Raw genomic sequence first — 23,960 nt, 5'->3', positions numbered from 1 at the left:
GGCTTTTATAGGTACCTGGTACTGTTTTAAGTACGGAATTTCCAGAGGAAAAGCTGTCCAAATAAAGAGAAAAGTGATACTTAAAAAAATGTTTTTTTTGCCAAATTTTCGCTCCCAAAGACCCATGTGCCCATGTGCAAAGATGGACATTATTGCAGCAAACGAGAGTGCCAAGGTGCTTTGGGTAGGCTTGCTGTTGGTCACAGCACAGCCGATTTGTGCCATGCAACGTAACAGACTTGTGGCTCTTGGGTGTGCCGCGTGCTGTGCTTGAAGTGGTTCTGAGACGTCCGGCCCGTGTTTCTCGCAGCTGTCCAAGTGGCTGGGCCGGGTGTTTGCGTTGGTGAAGAAAGTGCCTCGCTACCTGGTGCCCTGCTACTTTGACGCTGTCGTGACAAGCACATACTTCATGCTGCAAGACGAAATCTGGAAGAGGATGCCCGAGTGAGCTTCTTTTCTGCATTTGCACTACTGCCATTCGGGTGGGAAGGGTTCAGCTGTGTTTCCCCTGTAAGTTAGTGACGCGTACCTGTGTGGAAGCTCTGTGAACCATGTTTTTCGGTCTGTAAGTTGCAGCCCCGCCTATAAACTGAAATGCCATTGGAAAACTTGTTGATAGCCTTTAGTACAGCGAAACCGCACTGGTGAGCCAGTTGCCCGCGAGCCAAGGTCAGTTTTATTCTTTCCGAAATGCCCACGAGGGCCCTCTCAAATTCTTGTTGGTCGCTGTCACATTACTTGGCGGAATTTTCAGTGCAAAGTGGAACCACTACACTGCGCCAAACAAATTCTACTGAATTGCTGTCAAGCATTCGAGGTTCGCTCCCTCTGGGCAAAGCCATCGAAATTGAAATCTTCAGAGCCAGTCGCATGTTGCCCTTGGTCAACAGCGATCCAATGAGATATACTGACTTCAAAGCAGAGAAATGTCATATTTGTTCGAATATAAGGCGAGTTTTTTTTTTTTTTCCAAAATCTGTAGTCTCAAAGTCATACCCGCGCCTTATATTCGAAGCTCAGTATACATATATATGGCGATTTTTTTGGCTCTCCAAACTGTGCCCTCGCCTTATAATCGAATAAATACGGTAATTCTCCAATGCTGCTCTACTGATATTGTCTTTTATTTTTACTCGAACATTGATAGCACCTAATTAAGAGTATGAGCTTTACAATCCTGCTTCAAAGGTCTCCCATGTGTGGGGCGACATCAGTCCTGTAATGTAGGGAGTTAATTAAGGCAAAATGGGGCCGCATTTTTCACCCTTTAAAGCTCACTTTAGCTTAACGCTTGTAAAAAGTTTTTTGCACCCAAGTCTCGTTGCATAAGGCACATACTCCACCAGAAATTCTTGGAAAAGAACCACGAATTGTACATTATAAAATACGGTAGGCAATATTGGGGAGCCGGGAAATATTGTTAAGGATAAAAATAAAACTCGAAAAATGTGTATGCTTTGTACAGGTAATGCACCCCTAACTTCTTAGTAGTCCGAAAATGTGAAGAAAGAAAGAAAAAAAAAAAGCAAGGCAGCAAACAAGCAGTTGCATTTCACCTGTGGTACCTAATTCTCAGTGGAGCAAAGCGCTACGAATGCGGAATACATATGCAAACTATGACACGACAGCTTGCATGCAGCCCATCATACCGTATTTATTCGAATATAAGGCGAAGTTTTTTTTTTTTTCCCAAAATCCGTAGTCTCAAAGCCATAACCTGGCTTATTCGAAGCTCCATATGTATATATACAGTTAAACCTGGATGTAACAAACCTCTATGTTATGAATTACTGGATTTAACGAATTTTTTCAATTCCCCATTGCCACCTCCATCGAAGCCCGTGTGTTTGCGACCTCTATGCAACAAAATGTCGCGGCAGTTAATTTTGATGTAACGAAGTCGACGAGGTGATCAGTCATTGGTTTTTGCACTTTTACTCAAAAATTCGACCGAAGAAATAAACAAATTTACCGAATACTAGCACTACCGTAAGGAGCCAGCAGTAATGAAAACGCCTGGAATCACCTAAACACGAAATTCGTAATGATGATGATGATGATGAACAGAGGAGATAGCACCATCCCGTGGATAACGTTGCAGTCACTTCTGGTTTTGCTTGTGTAACGTGACACCACACCAGCTAGCAAGAGTAACTATACCCTTCACTTTTTTTTTCGCCCGCACCGCAAACTACCATGCGTTTCCATGCGTGAGTGCGGTTTCGGTGTTAGACTTAAGTTTTGAGGTGCTGGGCCGTCCTGTCGGCGTGTAGTCGCGCGTCTCCACTTGTACCTGTGGTATCTGTTCGTCGGTGATGCGTTCTGCTGCTGGAAAATGAAAAGTTGCGTCTTTTCAAGAAAAATCCCACAATTTTAACTGCCGTGTCCACTGGTGAGAAAGAAGAATGTCGCCGCCTGGTATAGTATCCCAGCTAGAACCCTGTCAACAATCTTGAGTGCGATAAAGAGCATCAAGTTCACAAAAAGGTACCCTCTCAGCATAACTGTGGTTTTTGTAACGCGTTAAGTTGCTGAAAAGTGCCAAAAGGCAAAAGTAATACTTAAGGTACGTTTGTTAATACGGGAGTCAGTGACCTCGCTTTTTTGGAGCGCTGTGTAGTGCCTAAGTTCGTGCGAAAGCAGGAGGCGCAACTAAATCCATGAAGGGTGAGAGTTCACATTCACTGATCTAGCAGTCTGGCTTCATTTGGGGAAATGTAAATAATGCATCACTCATAAATAATTTTACAGCTCGTTAAACTTTGGTGGCAGCAGTGGCAAGGAACCGTTTTAAGTGCCCATTTCAAACACCGAAGTTTACTGAGCTGTAAAATTAGTTCGAAGCGGTGCATGAAAAAACTGCTTTGATTATTGCATTCACCAGGGTTCATAGTATTGGAAAATATAAAGATTACGGCTGTATGACCAACACTGTTTTGTGTCTCTGCCTTAATTATCTCTATCTTAAGAACTAATTGACCAACTGAAGCAATAATGGCATATTTGAAATCAGTGGGACAAAAGCAGCAAGGCTGTCAATTTTCGCAAAGTTAACTTTAAAATTAAAAGAAGTTGTTTTAAAGGAGCCATATAGACAAAATACAAGTTTGGTTTGTTAGAAAGACTGATTAGTCCCGATAACAATGATAACAATATCATCGCAATCTTCGAACAAATAACGGAGATATTAAAGAAAAGGTGTGAAGCCGTGGCGACCACCTAGCCAATTTCCCGCAACTTTTCTATGACGTCACGGAGAACCTTGTTTGTGCGATTGGCGGCCGCCTAACTGACCTGTCGCGATGACACACGACTGGACGTCTGTGATGGTGCCTCTAGTTCCATTTGACCGCATCACTCGAATGCTAACGTGCAGTTAACGCACTGAAAATTATGTTTTATTGTTGGCCCGTATGACGTCATTCTTGCTCATAACACGTCACTGTGGCACAAAATTTGAAAGTTTTTAAATACTTCTTGCTTTTTTTTCGTTAAAGAAACATCCTTTGTGGCTGCAATGGAGCTGAGTGAGATCCTGAATCCTAGTTCTTTCAAATTAAACGAAGTTGTATTTTCTCTTCATGGCTCCTTTAAGACCAGTGTCTCCCCCCATTAGCTTTCACACTAGCTTTCACGCATCATCGAGCCAGTGGTGATGAGGCCCCCTTTGGCGATGGCGCCTTGCAGCTTTGTGCGGCTGGGCTCGACGCTGGTGCGGGAGCTGGCCCTGGGCTCGGTGATCCTGGCTGGGTTTGTGCCAGGGGCCCAGCTTCCCCCGCTGTCCCGCCAGCTGGTGCCACCTCACCCACCGGCTAAGATCGACGAGCAGAGCCAGACTCGCCAGGAGACCTGCACCACCATCTCTGCAGGTCAGCACCCCCTCTCTCACAGCAGCAGTAGGTGGCAAGGAGTAGCACAGAGTCTCTGAACAAGGTGCCAGTGAACTGTGCACAAATCAAGGAGTGCAATAACACCACCATCATCATTCTATCTGGTCTGTAGCAGAAGTTACAGCGATTTGAAGTTTGCGCATGAAAGGGGAGGAACAGAAAAACCGGTTCTGCCTTCCAGGGCCAAACTTTAAAACGGCCGTAACTTCTGCTACAGACCGGATAGAATGATACTGTTAGTCTTGTTGCACTCCTTGATTTGTCCGCAGTTCACTGGTACCTTGTTCAGCTGCATCATGCCTCCAGCAGTTTTCTTACAAAGGCTGTCAAAAAATTAAATTTAGAAATCCAGATAAATTCCAGTATAGTCGTTTCACAGAGAAACAAATTTTACATCTACAATCAGAATGAAAAACTACACACTTCCCTCAATTTTCATCATCATAACTGTAAACATAAAGTTTTTTTGGTTTAAGACCAGTGTGCTTCTTTGAAGCTCCCATTAACATTAAAGGAGCCATGAGGACAAAGCACAAGTTCGGTTCATTCGAAAGGTTGCCGCGATAGAATCCTACTGACACCACTGTTGACGCACGCTTCGCTCAAATAAGCTACATCACTATGAAAAAACGGAATGGCCGTGCGACCCACTAGCTCATTTCCCGCAACAGAACCTATGATGTCATATGAGCCCAGCTGTGCGATTGGCTAAGAACGGAAAAAGCAAACGAAAATTAGGCACGACTTATAGGCTTTCCGAACGAACTATTTGCGCAAAAGTGTAATGCATACTCATTTTACAGCAGTAACAATGGTGCGGTAAACAATGAAAGTTATGAAAACATACGTCAGCATAGAAGTACCGATACGCACTGCTGTTAGTACTGGGCGCACAATGCTTGTTTTAGCTGCACAGCATTCTGCCGCTTTGAAGTTGTTTTACAGGACACTGGCCGATTGGCGTAAGCGGCGTTCTCTTACGTGACCGTGTTTGTCGAGGATACCCCAGGTTTCATGAGACGATCACTTTTAACAGTAACAAAAACATGCCAGGTGCAAATACGCTCAAAAAAGGGACCCCGACATGCCTCTGCAGGAGGGGCACGAGTAAATGCAGAGCATTAGCGGCGTTACGCGCGTGGCGGTGGCGATGGGTGTTGTAATGGTGGTGGTAGGGTGCGACAACCGCAACGAGAAGAGAGCGAAGCAGAACTGGAGTGCGGCTGACGCGCCAACACCCGGGTTTATATTCCCAACGAACGCAGTAGAGGGAAAGGAGGCGGAGAGAGAGCGCGCTATCACGCCACCGTTGCGCCACGACGCGCCCGCACCTGCTGTTTCTACGGTGCTTGCAACGCCGGAGCGCGCGCTGCACCTGTTGTTGCATGCGTGTTGAGGGCGAGGAGGAGTGGGGGAGAGGGCGCAGCTGCCGTGGTGCGGACGCCGAGTTACGGACACATAACATCGTGAGTTAAAGAAATGCTCTGCATTTAAAACAAAGCAACAGCGGACAACGGTTTGTGGATTACTATAGCAGTGCCATCTGGGAGGGCTGATACATAGCAAGGCCACAAACGCGAATGACGCAGTGGAAGTTCCCTTGAATACACAGTTGAACCCCTTTATAAAAGACACGCACCGAGGAGCAGTTTCTGTCTCTTATACAAGATGTCTCTTATAAGCAGGGAACCATGTTTTCACATACTAAGCAGACCCTGGTTCAATGTGGGCACCGTATGACTAAAATAAGCTCAAAGGAACGCTACAGCATGTTGCAAAAGATTCATTCTAATTTATGTTTGGCCCCCAGGATTTATCCAACAGTTCTGAATCTTTGTTTGCTTCATGACTGTATTTAAACTGTTGTTTACAACCGATTCTACAAGCTTTCTTTCCTTTCACTGTTTGCGGAAAATGAATCATAGATGTTGAGTTCACAAGCCTGATGAATAGCCATAGCGCACAGCTTCTTTTGCTGTGTGTTCAGGCTATTTATTACGCTTGCAGGACTCCACATCTGCGATGCTTCTTGATTGGGAGCTACACGAGTGGGAGGGCCCGCATGTGCGGTCGCGCTCCAGTAGATGGCAGTAAGCTTCAACCACTTCTGTAAGTAGCATTTCCATTGGCAGGGCTTTTGTCACAACGGAAGCAACTGCTATTAGTGACTGGTGGCACTGCATCTGAAGTTAAAATGTCTGTTATAAATGAGATTATTGATTAAGGTTCAAGGATGACTTGTCCCTTATAACCAACTTTCTACATTCGATGTCTGTTATAGAAGAGGTCAATTTAATGGGAGAGATAGGGCAGCCAACCATGTGGGTGAATAGTGTCTCTTATACCCATTTGTCTCTCACATCCATGTCTCTTATAACGAGGTTCAACTGTACGTGCTTCTGACGTCATTGCTGACATTACGAAAACCCACGATTTGGCAGGAGAATCAAAATTTTAACCTAAATTGATCAATTTACCTGTGCTACGCGAGTGTTTGGAAGGACAATTCAGTCGAATGACCTTTGAAATTTCAAATGTCATTTGAACTGGAAGGAGTTCCACTGATCTACACGACAATTCTCATAGGCAGTCAAAAGATTCCACGTTCGCCCTCCACTTTCAGTGTCGCCGCTGCTGCCCTGTTTCGTCATTAACAAAAATTTAATTTTGTAGTTAAAATGAGGGAAAAAAAAAACATTAATCGCCGATCAAATTGATAACAATCTAAAAGTGCACACAAAACATGCGCTGACAGCCAGGTTTTTTTTTTTTTGCAGTGCCAGTGTTAAAGTACCAAGTTACCTTGTGATCCTAGAGCGAGTGATAGAAAACAAAATCAAGTGAGAAATTATGGAGATTGTGTACCTTAAACCTCAGTTTTTACTTGTAAATAATTGTTTTTGTAATTACGGCATGCGAAAGCTGCTCCCGGGGAGGGCGACCGTTCGGTCTTGGAGAACCTCAAAGGCCGTTGGTGGTGCTCCTTTAACTCACATGACATTTCAACCAAAGGCCTGTGGAAAACGTCGTGTAGCACGGGTATTAAACGTTCCCGTTGCTTGGTGCAGGTCTCCCCCACTTTGCGGCAGGCTACATGCGCAACTGGGGGCGGGACACCTTCATCTCGCTCCGGGGGCTTCTGCTGCTCACGGGACGCTTCCAGGAAGCCAGGTGAGTGGGCCGCCACTCCGTTTGCACTTTTCCCTGCCACCAGCTGCAGCAGAGCACAGTGCCAATGTTGACGGAACGTTCCTCGGAACATTCTCTCAACAGTGGTTTGGTCGGTACACATCGACCCACCTGATTACCACGCCATTCCCAGCCGGAAAAAACAAATGGAGGTCCATTTGGACGTGCCGAAAACAGAATAGGTTCAATTGGAACCAATTGGAAATGCAAATGGTACCAATTGGACCAGTAAAATCGACAGTTGGCTAGAAATAAACTTCAGTAGTACGGAAAGTTGGGCTAGTTGGATCTGATTCATGTTTAAAGTGCAGACAGACGATACGCAATCCTCCTCTTGTGTATCGTCTGTCTGTGCTTTAAACTTTAGTTGGCCTAGTTGGATACATCGTTAAGTAGCGCTTGGAACAGGACGACAGCAGAAAAGCCGTCGTGTGTGTGTCTTCTCTGCTGTCGTCCTGTTCCAAGAGCTACTTAACGATGTACCAATTGGCCCTATTGTGTTTTTAGTTGGTCCATTTGGGCCTCCAATTGTTTTTTCGACTGGGTTGTTGTACTGAGCGGAAGCAAGTTCTGCCAAATTACTGCGGCACTAATGGGGCCATACGCTCCCATTGTCAGCATGTGCTTCGAACAATTCGAAAAAGGAGCGAGAGGTTAATGAGGCGACTTGTTTGCTTAACTAATGCGCTCGCGCGATGCCAGTATGGCTTTAAAATGCAGGGGTTGTGTTAGCAGCCTTAGTCCCATTATCAGCCCAGGTGAGGTACTGCAGTGCTTATTAATACCTTGCCATGGGAACTTGCTCTTCTGCAATGATGATGAGGCACAGCAGTTGTCGACAGCCCAAGCTGGAACCAGGTGAAAAAAACAATTGGAGGACCAATTGGACCTTTCGAAAACACAATTGGTTCAAATGGAACCATTTGAAAATGCAAATGGTTCCATTTGGGCCAATTGTGTTTTCGACAGGTCCAATTGGACCTTTAATTGTTTTTTTCGCCTGGAATTGCCCAGCAAGAACCACAGGATGCAACAGAGGCCTTCCAGCTGTGTGGGAAAGCTTGCAAGGGCTTGCTGGCTTGCTGGCCACCACACCGGCTTGCTGGCCACCACACCGGCACAAATAAGCTGCTTCTCTTGTGATTGTGATGGAGCAGATTTCGAAAAGACTAAGTATTCACTAGAAGAAAAAAAAATACTGCAGGCATAACAATAGTTTTAGCTACCTAACAATGATTAAATAAGACTGTAAAATCACATATGGGTCATCATAATTGCTCTGACTGGCCTCAACACAGAAAATGCAAATGGACAAGGGATACTATACAAGAGCAAAAGAAATATACCAATGGCCAACACGTCCAAATTCATGTTAGCGAATGGTTCGAATACACTTGGATGTACAAAACCAGAGCGCAGAAGTTGTCAAGTATCAGATAAAAAAAGAACAGATCGAGTTCAGTTTGCAGAGTGCTATCGTTAAACAGCAGATTGGTATTGTTTGGCAAACATAGCACATTGGCTACATAGTAGACTTAACACTTTCCTACCCACGCCTATTTAAATCTCGATGCATTCAAGTTCAAATTTTAGCATTTTCCCATTCAAATTTGGCGCTTTCCGAGTGGGCGCCGCGAGCAGGCACCATCCACTTAGTAGTAGAGGCACTTACATCTTTGTTTTCTTTCTTTTTTTTTTTTTTTTTTTTGGGTGCTGCGATTTTTTTGCCTTACTGCTGCAGTTGTGCATGTAAAGAGCATAGGGTTGCCACCTGCCCGCTTTTAAGTGCGAATGCACTTTATAAGCGACCCTGAATTCCGGCGACCGCTGTCCGTCCACATAGCAACAGCTGCGGGTGCGCGCGCTCCTCGTCTTCCTTGGCAACGGGGGGAGATGGGCGCGCGCTGCCTGGCCGCTGACATGGCACATACCCACGTGGGGGATTGGCCAGGAATCTCCTCGTCTTCCTTGGCAACGGGGGGAGATGGGCGCGCGCTGCCTGGCCGCTGACATGGCACATACCCACGTGGGGGATTGGCCAGGAATCGGGCGTGAGAAGGGCTAATGCACCCGCTTAAAGGAGTACTGACACGAAATTTCAAAGCTGAGATCCGCTCTAGCAATCAAGTACAACGACATCACAAATAGGTGTCTGTGAATAAATGCATCTTTCTTTCTTTGTAGTTGTGCGTGTGTGTGTGATCTCTCTTTCGCGAACATTACCGAACCGCGCAAATTCAACTCGTGCATTCGCACTTTCACATTCTTCCCCTCGGGGAAATGCGGGGAAATTTTTTGATCGGCCTGACCGGTTTTTTAGACAGCGGGCCGGTTGCCTGTTCGTACTTAAAACCGGCCATCATTGGCCGCTTTTTTGCCATCGTGCCGCAATTATTTATTTTTCTGGCATTTTATAAGCGTTAATTCAGAAACTACGACGATAAATACGTGTCGGCAAGTTGCGCAAAGACACGCGAGCGGAGAAAATATTCAGGCGAGATGCCAAGAAGAGCTTTTAATGGATGAAGTATGTGTGGTTACTTTTCAGTGCAGCACATTCAGAGCAATAACCAAAATTTCAGTAACTTGCAGTACAAACTTTATGTTGATTCATCCCTAGGAAAACGCTACAATGCATGTGGCATTGCATGTCATAAAACATGGAATATTTTATTCACCACAAATTCAACCTTCTAAATACCACGCCCCCCCTTCCCCCAAGGGTCTTTTCTTTCTTTCTTTCTTTCTTTTTTTTCCCCGGGGAAAGGTGGCAACCCTACGGGAGCAGCCATGTGGGATGTGCCCTTGCGCTGCTGTAGGTGTCTCAGCCATCACTACCCAAGAATGGGCCTTTCAGATCTGAAAGTGCACCCAAAGCAGCTTGGAACCTAGAGTTGCACTTTTTTGGAAGTGGTGGCAGAGCTTTAGTTTACCATGTTCACTGGTGACATCCGCATCATTTTTAAAGCGCTCGTGAGAGTAGTAATGACGCTGCCTTTGTTGGGCAGCAGCCTGTGCTCCCACTGGGGGGTTCTGAAATCCAAATATTCCAGCGTGTTAGATCAGCACATCGATTGTAAAGTCAAAGCAAGAGCTTATAAATGGAGAGCTATTCGATTGAAGATTTTAGCAGGGCGTATATTGAAGGGACTCATGATTGTTGGCGAGGTGGGCATGAGAGAAGAGAGGCGGCTGGTTGTGTTGCTTTGGCAGTAATCAGAATCGCATGTAGGCAGGACAAGAAGACGACTCAGCGAGCAATGGAACGGAAGACAACAGGTATAACGTTAAGGGACAGGAAGAGAGCGGAGTGGGTCAGGGAACAAACGCGTGTTGAGGACATATTAGTTGAAATTAAGAAGAAGAAATTGACTTGGGCAGGGCATGTAATGCGAAGGCAAGATAACCGTTGGTCATTAAGGGTGACACAGTGGATCCCTAGAGAAGGCAAGCGTGGCAGGGAGCGGCAGGAGGTTAGGTGGGCAGATGAGATCAAGAAGTTTGCGGGGATAAATTGGTCGGAGTTAGCACTGGACCGGGATAATTGGAGATTAATGAGAGTGGCCTTTGCCCTGCAGTGGGCATATGCAGGCTGATGATGATGATTATGATGAGGACAAGAATATTTTGAGCTGAAAACGAAATGTGTTGCGTCACCATGTGGGCCCATGACATCATTCATCGTAGCCTGTAGAGTGTAGGAGGGGAGGCCCGGGAGCTGTCACTGAGAAGGTGCCACCCGAGACTGGCCAGCAGAGCGGGGAGTAGAGGAAGGGTACAGAGTTTTAAGTGCAGATTACTTTAGGGGCTCACCTTGTCGTCGTATCTCGCTCGCTGGCTTCGAAAGCCAAGTGGTTTGCATAGCCACAAGCTTTTGAAACTCGTGAACCGCTGGCACTTGTCATACATCTCCCCGTTGTTTAGCACAAAGAAAACTGCAGGTACATTTGAGGCGAAACATACGTAATTAACCGGCAGCGCCCGCGTTCATTTAGTTAGGAACGCGCAATGGGTTGGTTCTTACGATAGTAAGCTAAAAAAAGTGGCAGTGCAACACCGGTACGTGTGGGAGGAAAAGCAAGCGCAAAAAGAACGGAACTCCCGCTGGTGCAGTTTCAGGCAGGGCGCGCGCAAGCACTGCGAAGGCGGGAAATTTGAATTTAGTTAGCAGTTAGCGTATAATGGCGCTACAGCCCATCATGGCGGATCACTGCTCTGCACTTCCGGTTACTTTCGCATTGAGTGGAACGGCTTTCATTTTTTCCCCCTTGACGACGGTTGCAGGTTCATCATCCTGGGCTTCGCGGGGTGCCTTCGGCACGGCTTGATCCCGAACCTCCTGGACCAGGGGACGAGCGCGCGTTACAACTGCCGCGACGCCGTCTGGTGGTGGCTGCAGTCGATCCAGGACTACTGCAGGGAGGTGCCCCAGGGCTACCTGATCCTCAAGGACCGCGTGGCTCGCCTGTACCCCACCGACGACAGCCCGCCCCTGGAGCCCGGCGCCAAGGTTTGCAGCCTCCGCGCGGGAAAGGAGGGGTGGGGGAAGGGTGCCAGTGGTGACCGGGCTCCCCGCTGCAGGAGATGCCACTCGAGGAGGTGATTCAGGAGGCCCTGCAGCGCCACTTTGCGGGCATTGAGTTCCGGGAGAGGAACGCCGGCCACCAGATAGACTCCCACATGAACGACGAAGGTGAGGCACCCCGTGCGTGCTTGAATGGCAGTCGCCAGCGCATTAATTCTGTGGGATGTTTGGGAATTCATGCTGCAGCAGTCTGTCGGTAGTCGGCGTTAGCAACGAAGCAACCCTGACACTCTGTGGACATCTTTGGAGGCAGGGCATGGCTCAAAAGGAGAGAGAGAGAGAGAGAGAGAGAGAGAGAGAGAGAGAGAGAGAGAAAACTTTGTTTGAGCCCCATGGGGCTAGTCTGGGTGGCGAGTGACCAGCGGTGGTAACCGGACGGTGACCATTGCAGCTCGCTGGATGACCTTAGCGTGGACCTCATGGTCCGAGCTGCACAACGCCTTCGCCCAGTGCTCTCTGTCTGTGAAAGAGGGGAATGGGTTTGGGGGGCACTGCCACATGTAGTGGTCTCTGGTATCAAGGGACCCGCAGTCAGGACACAAAGGTGGGGTACAGAGAAGGGTAGATAAGGTGAAGTTGATATCGGCAGGGGAGTGCGTGTGTCTGGGCAAGTCGCCATAGGCGTTCCTCTTCGTTGGAGAAGGTCGGAGCGGCTGGGGGTAGTTGGCGGCGGGAGAGGCGGTAGTGCGGGGTTATGTCGTGGAAGGTAATAAGTCTGTTGCGGGCTGATAGGGCTCCGTGGAAAGGCTCAAGGCCAGGACCAGCTCGGACGGTGAGCTCTCGAGCGGCCCTGTGTGCTGCCTCATTCCCCCCAACACCCGTATGGGCCGGAGTCCATAAAGGACACGACTTCCGCCACACTCGCTGCACAATGCAGTGGGATGCTAGGGGGTCTCCACTGACTGTTCTTTCCTCCGCATCTAAAGGAGCCTGTGGTTTAGGGTGCCTTGAATATGTACGCGAGACTTAATCCCATATTCTGAATCCCTCTTCTATTTGAGCCTCCAGTCGAGAAGATCACTAAAAGCGATTTTTTGTATGTTTTTGTATGTAAAAGCATTGCAGTGTCTCCCATTCAGCCAAGTGGGGGGAACACATGGAGTGGAGGACAGACTCAGAATATGGCCATAAGAACTATAAGGGTATACTACTAGCCCCGTAACAGGGTCCAAAGGCTTGTGCACAAGTTTGAGTACTCCCGCTCGGTAGACAGACTGCCGCATGGGTATAAATACAGGAAATGCGCCCAGCAACAGTATGGCTGTTGCTGAGCAGCAAAAACAAGGACTCCGCCAGCTCGCTAAGCCATGGATGAAGACTGAGGCTCAGACATAGAGTTTTACACAATAATAACTAGAGAGGAAACTGGCGCTAGTGTCAACGCGAACTCCGAGGCGCCGCTTATGCTTTGATGGGAGTAATGGGTAGTTCTGGAACCAGATTGCGTAGGATTGAAACGGGCCTATGGCTGCACAAATTGTACTTTTTGGCAAAAAACTCTTATGGCCCAGTTCGCTGTTTATAGATTACATGGTGAACAAGAAAGCTAGTGGACAAAAACTGGTTTTGTACGAAATAAAACGGTGCATTTAAATAAAAAGCAGATGCGGAGTCGGGGAGGTTTACGGAGTAGGTTTTCCATTCGCCGCCAACTACAGCGGGACGCGGACGTCTTTAAAACTGATTGTAAAAGTTCGGCGCTTGTAGTTTGAATATTAAGAAAACGATTACTATTGAGAAACCGATTTCCTTTGGAAAAGTTCATTCATCAAGCTGCGTTCCTATCAGCTGCGGGTACTGCTGGTTTATGGTGTAGGGGTTGGCGTTAGCACGAAAAGTGTATTTGTTTCAAGCAGTTCACAACCATCGTCAGCTTCGAAAATACATTACTCTGCCGAATGAGCAGTGCCGCAACTCCTAATTCACTGGCAACTTCGCCGCATACAGCGCCGTCATTTGTGTTTTCGTGCTCGCTGTGCCGGCAGTGAATTCATAACCCACCTAATCGCAACTCTGGTTATACAACATTTCCACTCAAGGCGGTGTCAGTCCGCATGCGGCATTCAGTTCAAGGAGAAACGTATTTTTGAACGGTTCTTCCGACATAGGCAAATGCATTCATGCAAGTCCAAAACGAAAACTAAACTGGCTGCACGATCCAATCCATAATAACTTCCGCAAGCCATCGAGTGCCTATCTAAATCCCAAACTACCTGTCACGCCCATTGCAGCAGAGATGATCGCAGCGCTAGATTTCTCTCTAGTTGCTGTTGTATTAAACTCTATGGTCTCAGATATCTGTCATTGGACCCCCAACTACCAGCACTGACCAGATCTCTAAGCAGAGTACCAGTGCGGCCAACACCGATATCTGTCATCGTGGCTCCGAGGAGATGGGACCCCCGATTGACCAGTATTGGCAGAATCTTCAAGCGGACTCCCCTGCCAAAACAGCGTGCACATCCCAACCTGGCTCATGGAAAGGGAGCTCTTTGTGACAGAGGGTGTCGGTGGGAGACCAGTGAGGGTTTTGTTCTCTGGTATTCTTGTTTGCAAGTAGCGTGGTATTGCAGGCACGGCGCGTCTCGCACGGCCAGTATAGGAGCTAACTTTCACATGATTGCTCCGGTGGCCAAGGTGGCTGCCTCCTTGACTGGCTAGGCCCAAACACACATGCAAACGAGTCACAGGGGTCAAGGAGGTCCCACAAGCCAAACCATTTGAAGTTGGAATTCTTAGCGTGCGGCAAGCCCCTCTCTCTCACTATTCTTCTTGTTTTTTCTCCACCAGGGTAGCCTTGCCCTGGTAGCCACCAAGGTAGCACCAGGTAGCATCAGGGTAGCGCCAAGTAGCCACCAGGGTAGCCTTGACATACAAGGATGTGGATCCAGAATAGGCTGGTGGGTTTCAGTGTGCATGCACTTTGTGGGCTCAAGAAACCATGTCCTCCGGCAAAGCAAGGAGGGGGAGCATTCTTGTGGCTTGCCCTCGCATCGGACGTGTGAACCTCATTCTCTCTCCCTGCAGGTTTCAATGTCCGTGCCGGCATCAACCTATCCACGGGCTTCGTGTACGGCGGCAACCCTTGGAACTGCGGGACGTGGATGGACAAGATGGGCAGTTCTGAGAAGGCCGGCAACCGGGGCCACCCGGCCACACCCAGGTTGGTGGTGCATGCCCGGCCGCCGGGCACTTTTTGGGGACACCTGGTGGTCCGCAGTGAGGGCACCCAATTTGGGTGACCGACAGTGGCCGAATGTCATTTGACTGGCTGCGGATTGCAGGGACGGGTCTGCAGTGGAACTGGTGGGTCTCTGCAAGTCCACCCTGCGTTGGCTGGACCAGATGTACAAGGACGGCTACTACCCGTACAACGCGGTCGAGAGGACCGAGCACGGTGCGTACCCCTGCTGTTCCCTCGCTCCTGGGGTGGTGTTGACCCCCATTTCCCATGCTGTGCTGTGCAGGCGTGCAGACGGTGATGACCTTTGACCAGTGGGGGTCGCTGATCAAGCGTCACTTTGAGCGCTGCTTCTGGGTGGGGCCTGCCCACGAGCGCGTGGACTCCGAGGACCTGCATCCCGAGATGGCCAACCGGAGGCTCATCTACAAGGACACCTATGGCGCCATCTGGCCCTGGGCCGACTACCAGCTGCGGCCAAACTTCACCATCGCCATGGTCGTGGTGAGCCTCTGGGGGACTCCCATCTGGGGCGCCCTAACTGCACAGGCTTTGTTGTGGAGCGAGAGAGAAAAAAAGAAGGAAGGGTGGCTGAAATGTGCCAGGCAGTTACCTTTGGGACGATGGCTGCATTGTTAAAGTACCTTATTTACTCTAATGTAACGCGCCCTCGATTGTGACGTGCAGTTTTTCGCGGTCCGAATAAGAAAAAAAACACTATGTCCTCAATTGTAATGCGCACTAGACTTTCATTATTTAATACAAAAATGCAACTTTTTCTCACTTGGAAAACAAGCAAGATTTATTCCAAAGGTGGCACGAATGAAATGTGCCGGTTATTGCCGGCAAGACAGTCACCATGACGATGGTCCGGTGGGGCAGCGCCGGCGCTGCCCCGGCAGCTCTGTTGTTACGGGTCTCTGAGACACCAGCTGCTGCTGCACGTACTCCGCCAGCGTGTCTTCTATTTGGGGATATTGCCCCCTCTTTGGTCCACTGAACCCTTTCCGTGTCGCCTTGCTTGCAAATATTTTCTCTTTCTGTTTGTGCCAGTCCTGCACGCAAGTGTCCGGAACACTGAATGCACGTGACGCGGTCCTATTTCTATCGTTTTTCGCGCACAAGATTACTTTCTTCTTAAAGGCAGCATCATGGTGAACCCGCCCGTGCGATCAGTAGTCAATGCGATCAGTAGTCAAGCAGTCATCTTGAAACGTCAATGGCGATACGGCACCGCAGTTTTGAGTCGTACTCGATTGTAACGCGCATGTGATTTTGGGACCTATTTCTCAAGAAAAAAAGGTGCGTGTTAGATTTGAGTAAATACGGTACGTTGTATATGCTCACAAACTGAGTGGGCCTTAAAAGGAGCGAGATGAGTGCAGTGTGCACACCCCTTGCCAGCCTTCCAGTCTGAGCACCACTGCAGAGGAGCACCAGGGCTAGTGGGTGCAGGGTTGCGCCAGGAGTGCCTACAACAAACCTGCGGGCACCAAAGTAGGTTCGCATAAATTATGCACCCCGCGAATCTAGCTTCACAAGAAACGATTTCTCAGCACTGGCACAGTTTTGCAAGGATTTGGTTTCAGCGGTCTGAGCACAGCACGCAACATGACAGGCTCGAGTGGGCTGCGTGTTGCCCCCAGTGCAACCTCAAATGCCCCAAGTGGAACGGACCACGCTAGAGCTTACCCATTGGCTGCCCACAGTAGTGATGTTTCCCCACCCACTCGACAAGATGGCTCGCGTTTCCGGTCTCAATAACTTGGCGAGTCTCTTTGTGCGAATTGTTGTAGTGAATTTTGGATCCCGCCTCCTCTTGTTCCTGCAGGCTCCCGAGCTGTTCACCCCGGAGAAAGCCTGGGATGCCCTCAACATAGCCAAGGAGCACCTGGTGGGCCCCTTTGGCATGAGGACGCTGGATCCCAGGTGAACATCCCGATTAGGCTAGCGATGGATGCTTTTCTTTTCATATCACGGCCCTCCACATATTATTGCTGTGCTCTGTGTGTATGCTTAAAGAGATTGGGTGAATTATTGCTCATACCGGACAGCCCTGGTGTGTGTACGTTGCGCTCCAGTTACTGTATTTTCGCGCATATAACCTGCCCCAAAAATGCGAAAATTGCAATGGCAAAGTAGGGGTAATATGCGGGGTTTTTCCTTTAGTGCAGCTTTACGGCAATGCGTGTTGTGCTGTGAAGCTCCTACGCAGTAACACTGACTAAGCTTTCTATGGCAGCGATTGCGCAAAACATACAGGGACAAGGAAGAAAAAAAAAGGTTGAGCACATTCTAACCACTGAATTTTTCTAGTTCGATGAAAGACCTATAACGGTGACAGTGAGTGTATTGTGACTTTCGCCTTGCATTCAGTGTATTCTACTTGCTAAATATGCACTTTTTTTGTCTACACAGTATGTGATGTGTTTTTTTAGCAGTAGCTTCGGTTCAGCCTTTCCTGTATCAAGTGTACAAACACTACGCAAGAGGGTTTTTTTTTTTTTTTTTTGGCGGACTGAAAGCGGGGGTGCGGATTATATGTATGGGGCGGGTTATACACGCGAAAATACAGTACCACGACCCCTGGCTGCTCCCGTGGGGAGGAGTAGAGTGCGGGAGGACTTGGCAGAGGCCATCACTCGTGTGCAACATGAATGAACATGTCTGACACTGTGTCCCATTCCTCAGAAAGGGGAAGGCTTTGGACTGGCTTCGAGCTACAAGCTATCTAAGTGTAACTCGTGGGTGTATCAAAATCTTCAATTACATAATGGTAGTCCAATGGACGGTCTGCCCAGGAGTATCACGTTTGTCTGCTTTCAAAGGCCAACTGCGCTGAAATTTCAGCATGGCCAAATGTACTTCGAACGTTCAGTAGATTACCACCAAATGAACTGGTACATGACACATAGCCCAGCGAAATGTCTTATCAATTACACACGTTTAAAGGGGCCCTAAATAGGTTTCTGAAGGTCGCCATTTTAATCGCGCAATCGCTAGAGTACCCCTTCACGACAATGTATACCAAATATTACACCTCTGCGTAAAGCAGGGGCCGCACAAACACGCAACAAAGGTGCCTTCTTTCTTCCTTGCTCACCTACCGCTTCCATGCCGCCACACTGCTCCGCTCTGACGTGCGACAGAGCGCTTGTGACGCACCCGTGTGACGCACGAGGCTCTCAACAGTACGGCTGCGCTATTGGTGGGCCCCGTTAAATGCTGTAGCCAATCAGCGTACCCGGCTCTGGGAGAAAACGCGGTCGCGCGGCGCTCCTGCACCGGCGGCACAGCGTATGCACCGGCGGCACGGCACGGACGAATGTAGATCGCGACGTCGCCATCGGTTACACGAGCTTAGCCGAGTTTGTAGATATAGCGCGTCGTTTACAAGGTATGAATAACGCTGAAAAACACGGAGCATCTCTGCGGGCACAAACGCCCGCTACACGTGCGACCGCGGCAAGCATCTGCCTGCACGGTAGACAAGCAGCCCACTGTGCGGTGTATGCACGATAGGCATACACCGCGGCAGCTAAAACTTGTAACCGCCTGCCAGAGCGGGACTATTGCTGAAAATCAGTTTGCAAATACGTGAAAGGGGGTGATAGTGCAGTGAAAGATTGCGCGGGGGGATAGTCGTCGTCGCGGCCTCGCAAAGCAGTGTCTGGATAACTGCGGCGATGTTAAGCCTTTTCCTCGACCTCAGTGGGACGAGATCACCGCGACAGCGCCGCATGCCGAAACGCTAGCGAGCCGCTATAGTCGTCGGTGGCAATCTTCAATTATTATCGTACACGAGCATGTTGAGTTTGGAAGCCCCCTATCTTGCCTTCGAACGCTCGTTTCCGCTCGTTTCCGCCGACGTGAGCACGGCCAGCGCGAGGAGCCGTTTGATGCGGGCCGGCCACCGACCGACCCTGCTGAGCCGGCTGAGCTGTAGCGGATGTAGTAGGCGAAGCTTGGCCGTCGTCTGCTACAAGAAGAGTGACGTACCGCCGAGCGGAGCCAATGGCTGCGCACTTCTCGACGCAACCCTGTTTCTCTTGGTGTCACCTACCAGGTCTTGCGCCTGGTCGGTGGCGTCTCCGCTTCCACAGTGCTTTGGAGGCGCGGTGAAAGAGGCAATGCGCCAGGCCTTGTTGTGGGCCCTTTTTAATGACCGATAACTCGGCTAATACTGAACGCTTTTAAACCATTTTTGCGGCAGGACGTTCTTTGTATAGTACTCCAACGATAGCGCACGTAAAATCTCAACCTTTGGAACCCTGTTTAGGGCCCCTTTAAATAGCTCCGTAGCGGACAACGCTGCACCTGCCGGCCGATCGTGCAAACAGCGATGAAGTGGAAGCAGCATTCTGGCCGGTTGGATGCTTGGTCCGCTGGGCATGCTTCTCCCAAGGTTGCGAGCGCGAGAAGAGGTTGCACGCAGGGTTTCTCCTGAGCTGCTGGCTGGCTGCAACGTCACTTCAGCCTCATTGTAGTCGTTGTAATGGCCGCACTGTTCTTAATTTCGGTTTCAGTATCGTCGATTTTTTCTGGTTGCTTGCGGTGTGTGTGTGTGTATTTCAGCTGTGACATTCTGTATATCGCTGATTTTTTGGCCGTCATTACCGAAACGGGGGTTTTCAAGGGTCAAAATATTTACTGAAGTTGGCCTTTAAGGTGGGACGTGGCAAGTAAAAGGACTGTTTTATTTGTGGAATGAGTTGGATCAAATTAGGAGCATTTATGTAACTAACCATTCTTACAACAAAACTGAAATCGGTTGAAAGATACCTTCAGTGAAGATGGTTTCCCCGAAGTCCGGTGTCGATCAGGAACCCAATCGCCCGGGCTCCGGTTGATTTGGCAGGAGGCTGGCAGGGCGATGGTGTTGAAGTTCTTGGAGATGGCGGTCGAATGACGAACTCGAGGCGTTGGGGTTGATTAAGTGAACCGAAGAGTTTATATACAGCTATTTACAGTACGAAAACTGGGTACATGAATAATAAAGGAAAAACTGCAAACTTCAGCTAGACGCTAGCTCTGAGTGCGCACAAATCACTCGAGCTCCTCAACTTCGTCTAACTCTCCTATGCTCGGAGCGTACACAAACCGCTCGAGAAACCACGGCCGAGACTCTGTCTCGCCGCAAGATCTGTCTAGTTGCCCGGTGCGGCGCTGCACCCTAAACCTCCGACGCGATCTTAACCTCGACTAGGGGACTCGCAAATCCCAACCTAGCTTTAACGGTCGAGACTCTGTGTCCCGCCGGGAACTGCCAGCTCAGCGCTCAGACAAGAACGATTTCCAACGCAGTGCTGTTAACTTTTTGGGGGGCAAAGTTGCCAGGACGCTTCCTAAAAGTCGCCAATTATAATGAAAAGTCGCTAAGCAATGATGATGATGATTACTTTTTTTCTGAGATTTTTAGTTTTTGACTGGATTTTTAGTTTTTGACTGGCTGAGTGCTTAGAACGGCTACTGACGGCCACAAAGGCTTGATCCTGGACTGGAGGTTAACCAAAAGGCAGTCGGCAGATTGGCACTGGGAGCTCACAGTAAGACTACAAATGAGCCGGTACAAGGCGATATGGGTTGGGCTTCATTTGAGGCGAGGGAAGCGCAAAATTTAATACGTTTTGAGGAGTGGCTTAGACATTTAAATGAGAAGAACTGGGCAGCCAGAGTGCACAGGTACATGTACCTTAAAAGTGTGGACACCCAATGGCGGAAGAGGACGCGAAAGCTGGCGACTAAATATAACTTGACCGCGGCAAATAAACAAGGGGGGGCAGTTAAAAAGCAAGTGAAGGAAACGGAGATGCTCCTGTGGAAAAAGAGGATGGAAAAGAAGGGATCGCTGGGAATCTACAAAGCAAGAAAAAAAAAGATCCGGAAAGAGAACTTTTATGACAACAATAAAGGTAGTGCGTTGCTCTTTGAGGCGCGGGCTGGCTGCTTGAGAACTCGAACTTACAGGAGCAAATATTCGTCACAGGATGGGACATGTGTTGTGTGTGGCAGGGATAAAGAAACAATCGACCACATAGTAATAGGATGCCAAAAGATTCAGCCGGATAGAATTGGGGGGAAAGTCCTACTTCCTGAGCCACTGGGCTTCGCAATTGATGGAAGCATTAACTGGTTAGCAGGAGGTATTACTAAGCAGCGGCTAGAGTATTGGTGGAAAACAAGCAGGGAAGTCGATAAAATAACATCCCAGCCAGGGGTAGCGTCAGGGCAGAATTAAAAAGAAATCCGAGTTGAGGGACTAAATTTAAATTCAAACTACTAAGATAGGCTAGATGGCGCATGCCGTCACCCCGATTCAAAGGGGAGGCCTTTAATCATAATCATCATCATTATCTGTTTTGGCAACACTTTTTGAAGCTTATTCCGAGCACTACCCTGTTTCACAATATTTTATGCCTGTTTAGCACACTGTAATTCAATTTCTCAAAGTCTCCAAAAAAGTCGCTAAGACTCCAAAGAGATAGAATTGTCGCTAGCACGACTGAAAACACGCTAAATTTAGCGACTTTCTCGCTAAGTTAACACCACTGTTCCAACGGCCAAGTTCGGCCTTTTAAAACCTCGAGATCACCCTCTCTTGGGAACGCCCCTGTAGCGTTCGTACACGCGTATGGGAGTGCCCGAATTCACGTAGACAGCTGTCACTCAGCACGTCACGGACTATTCGATGAGGCGCCGCCACAGGTCGGCGACTTTGGCTAGTTTCAGTTTCCGAAATTGTGGCGATCCTAGCGGCACGGTGCTGTGGCGTGGCCCTTCCCTTTCCCTCAGTGTTTCTTTCTTTCCACACCGTCAACGCTTCCGCGCCTCCTCACGCATGCGCAACAGCTCACCGGCGCCAATATTTTTTTTTTCTTTCTCTCGGCGCGCACGGCGGGCCAGTTCGGTACGTGCGTGAGCGAGCCGGCGTGCGAAGGGTTGCGCGGGTTGCCTAAACGCTTCCACGGGCGGAAAGTTTCGCTGCATTATAAAATACATTCGAATGTATTCTAAATATGGGGCAGCGGAGGAAGGAGTGTTACCACTCCTGCGCAGCTCTGTGGTGCAGCAACACATGGCGGTACAGTTCGACCAAGTTTCTCGCCTTCTCCAAAGACGACAGGTAAGCAAATTAGCTTTGTACAAGTTATAGTGAATTCCTTAAAAGCCGACTGATTGCACTCTTCTGTTTTCAAAATAATTCGCGCATGTAACGTGAAGTTAATGAGACATGTCACTCGTCTTGGAGTGGAAACTAATGTGCAAATATATCCCAGCTGTGCAGGTACGCAAAGTTTTAGTAGAAGTAAACGCGTCTTTGGCGCGCACACACTTGCTCGCAAGATCAATTTGTGGTGGCATTGCCGCTTTTTCATGATTGCCTTAGTAACTGCTGGAACATCGATTCAGTATACTTATCAAGGTATTTTTTGTTGTTTCGTGCAGCAGGTATGAGTCTAGGTTTGGGCCCCAAGTCGAGGATGGTTTGCGACTTCATTGGACGTTTCCTCCGGTGACTCTCCTCAATCCATCCAATGTCATCACGACGCACCTGCTCACAAAGAAGGCAAGCTCAACTGTACGCGCTTCTTGCCTTTCACGGTATACTACCACATCAATTGATGGCGTGGAGGTGCTGCGCCCTAAGCATTTTTTCCTCCCCCGTCTTGCTCCAAAACATATATTTGCGGCGAAACTACTGCCAAGCGTTGCTTCAGAGCTCCGAAAAATCTGACGTAACTCCGCGGTGTTCAATGCAAGTCGATTTTCACATGAAGCAGTGGAAGGCCAAACCGAAATACATGCGTTGTCTGCAGCCGCCATTGCAAGCGTTTCGCTCATTAAAAAATAAATAAAACCAAGTAGCATTGCCGGCTTTGCTGTTCAATCTAAACTGCGCTCCCGCGCCTTGTCATCTTATCGCGAATGGGTTTGGTGTTCCATAGTTCTGAAGTTAGAATGGTCATGCCGTATCGGACAGGATGAGATAAGAGGCGCTGCCCAGACGCGAGTTAGAGGGTAGCTTGTAACAACCTGGCCGATATCTGCGGCTTAAAATACAGGAAAGCTTCTTTTTTTAAAGCAAAGCTTTTTACCTCTACCCCCCAAGGGTTCTTTCACGACCGTTGGTGTCACCAGAAAACTCCAGCAAACAAATAAAAGAATTCACTGGCACCGCCGGGAATCGAACCCGGAACTAACAGACTAAAAAAGCGAGAGCCCGTTGTCTTACCGATTTAGCTACGAGCCCACGCGAATACTGGGAAGAGAGGTGGTGTACTCACCAAGCACATCTACGGGTTTACCCCCTGCTTTCTCGCTGAATGCCACGTGAAAGCGTCACGCGACCACTTACGCCCGTCTAGCGGCCTTGTGCGCACCTTGCTCATGTGCTAAGAGCTACGAAAATTAAAGTAAGCTTACACCAATTCATGGCATCTCACTTCTAGTACGCCAATGTGGTGAAGCCTGTGGCCTCCAGTGTTCACGTAAACAATCACAGATCCTTGTCGTCCGCCCTCACGCCAAATCAAGGAATACATTCAAATACTCCTTGATGGCCAGGCCATAACTCTAAGCCCCAGAATCAAGATCCTGGGCCTAGATCTCGAGGCTAACACCAAAAGTGACGTCTCCTTGCAGCGCCTCAAAAACAGCATTAATCAAATCATACACATGATCAGCCGAGTTGCCACCAAGAAGCGAGGGCTCAAGAAATCCGATACCTTTCGATTAATTGAAGCTTTTGTCCTCTCGAGAGTTACTTGCGTCAACCTCCTATCTTCTTCTCGACAAGGAAGACACACAGATTCTTTGTATAATGATTTGAAAGGCGGTCGAGCAGGACATTGGTATTCTCATGAGTGCGTCCACACAGGGGCTGCTTAGCACGGGGCTCCACAACACGGTGGAAGAGCTGATAGAAGGCCATCTTTCTAACCAGATGGTCCGACTCAGAACTGCGATGGGTAACCGCATGCTTCATCAGATTGGCTGGGCAGCCCAGAATGTCACTACGCTTGACGTACTCCCAGACTCTTGGCGACTAAAATTGAAGATGCTTCCTTTGCTTAGAAATATGAACCCCTCACATGACGAGGGTCACCGAAAAGCA

General features: G+C 48.7%; 1 protein-coding gene across 2 annotated transcripts in view; it reads left to right on the top strand.

The window, feature by feature from the left end:
* LOC144162901 (glycogen debranching enzyme) overlaps positions 1-23,960 on the top strand; it is a 74,084-nt gene that overhangs the window by 40,907 nt on the left and 9,217 nt on the right. For both annotated transcript variants that reach the window (XM_077693623.1, XM_077693622.1), the window contains 9 exons: positions 311-444; positions 3,688-3,869; positions 6,959-7,061; positions 11,364-11,589; positions 11,661-11,772; positions 14,692-14,827; positions 14,949-15,061; positions 15,132-15,349; positions 16,677-16,774. In XM_077693623.1, coding sequence (XP_077549749.1) covers positions 311-444; positions 3,688-3,869; positions 6,959-7,061; positions 11,364-11,589; positions 11,661-11,772; positions 14,692-14,827; positions 14,949-15,061; positions 15,132-15,349; positions 16,677-16,774 — 1,322 coding nt within the window. The remainder of the gene's footprint in view (positions 1-310; positions 445-3,687; positions 3,870-6,958; positions 7,062-11,363; positions 11,590-11,660; positions 11,773-14,691; positions 14,828-14,948; positions 15,062-15,131; positions 15,350-16,676; positions 16,775-23,960) is intronic.

The sequence above is a fragment of the Haemaphysalis longicornis genome, unplaced genomic scaffold, assembly GCF_048455015.1.
Source record: "Haemaphysalis longicornis isolate Haplotype H1 unplaced genomic scaffold, Haemaphysalis longicornis Haplotype H1 scaffold_12, whole genome shotgun sequence".
Taxonomy (NCBI): Eukaryota; Metazoa; Arthropoda; class Arachnida; order Ixodida; family Ixodidae; genus Haemaphysalis; species Haemaphysalis longicornis.
The sequence above is the reverse complement of the archived record's forward strand: the minus strand, read 5'-3'. Positions and strand labels throughout refer to the sequence as shown.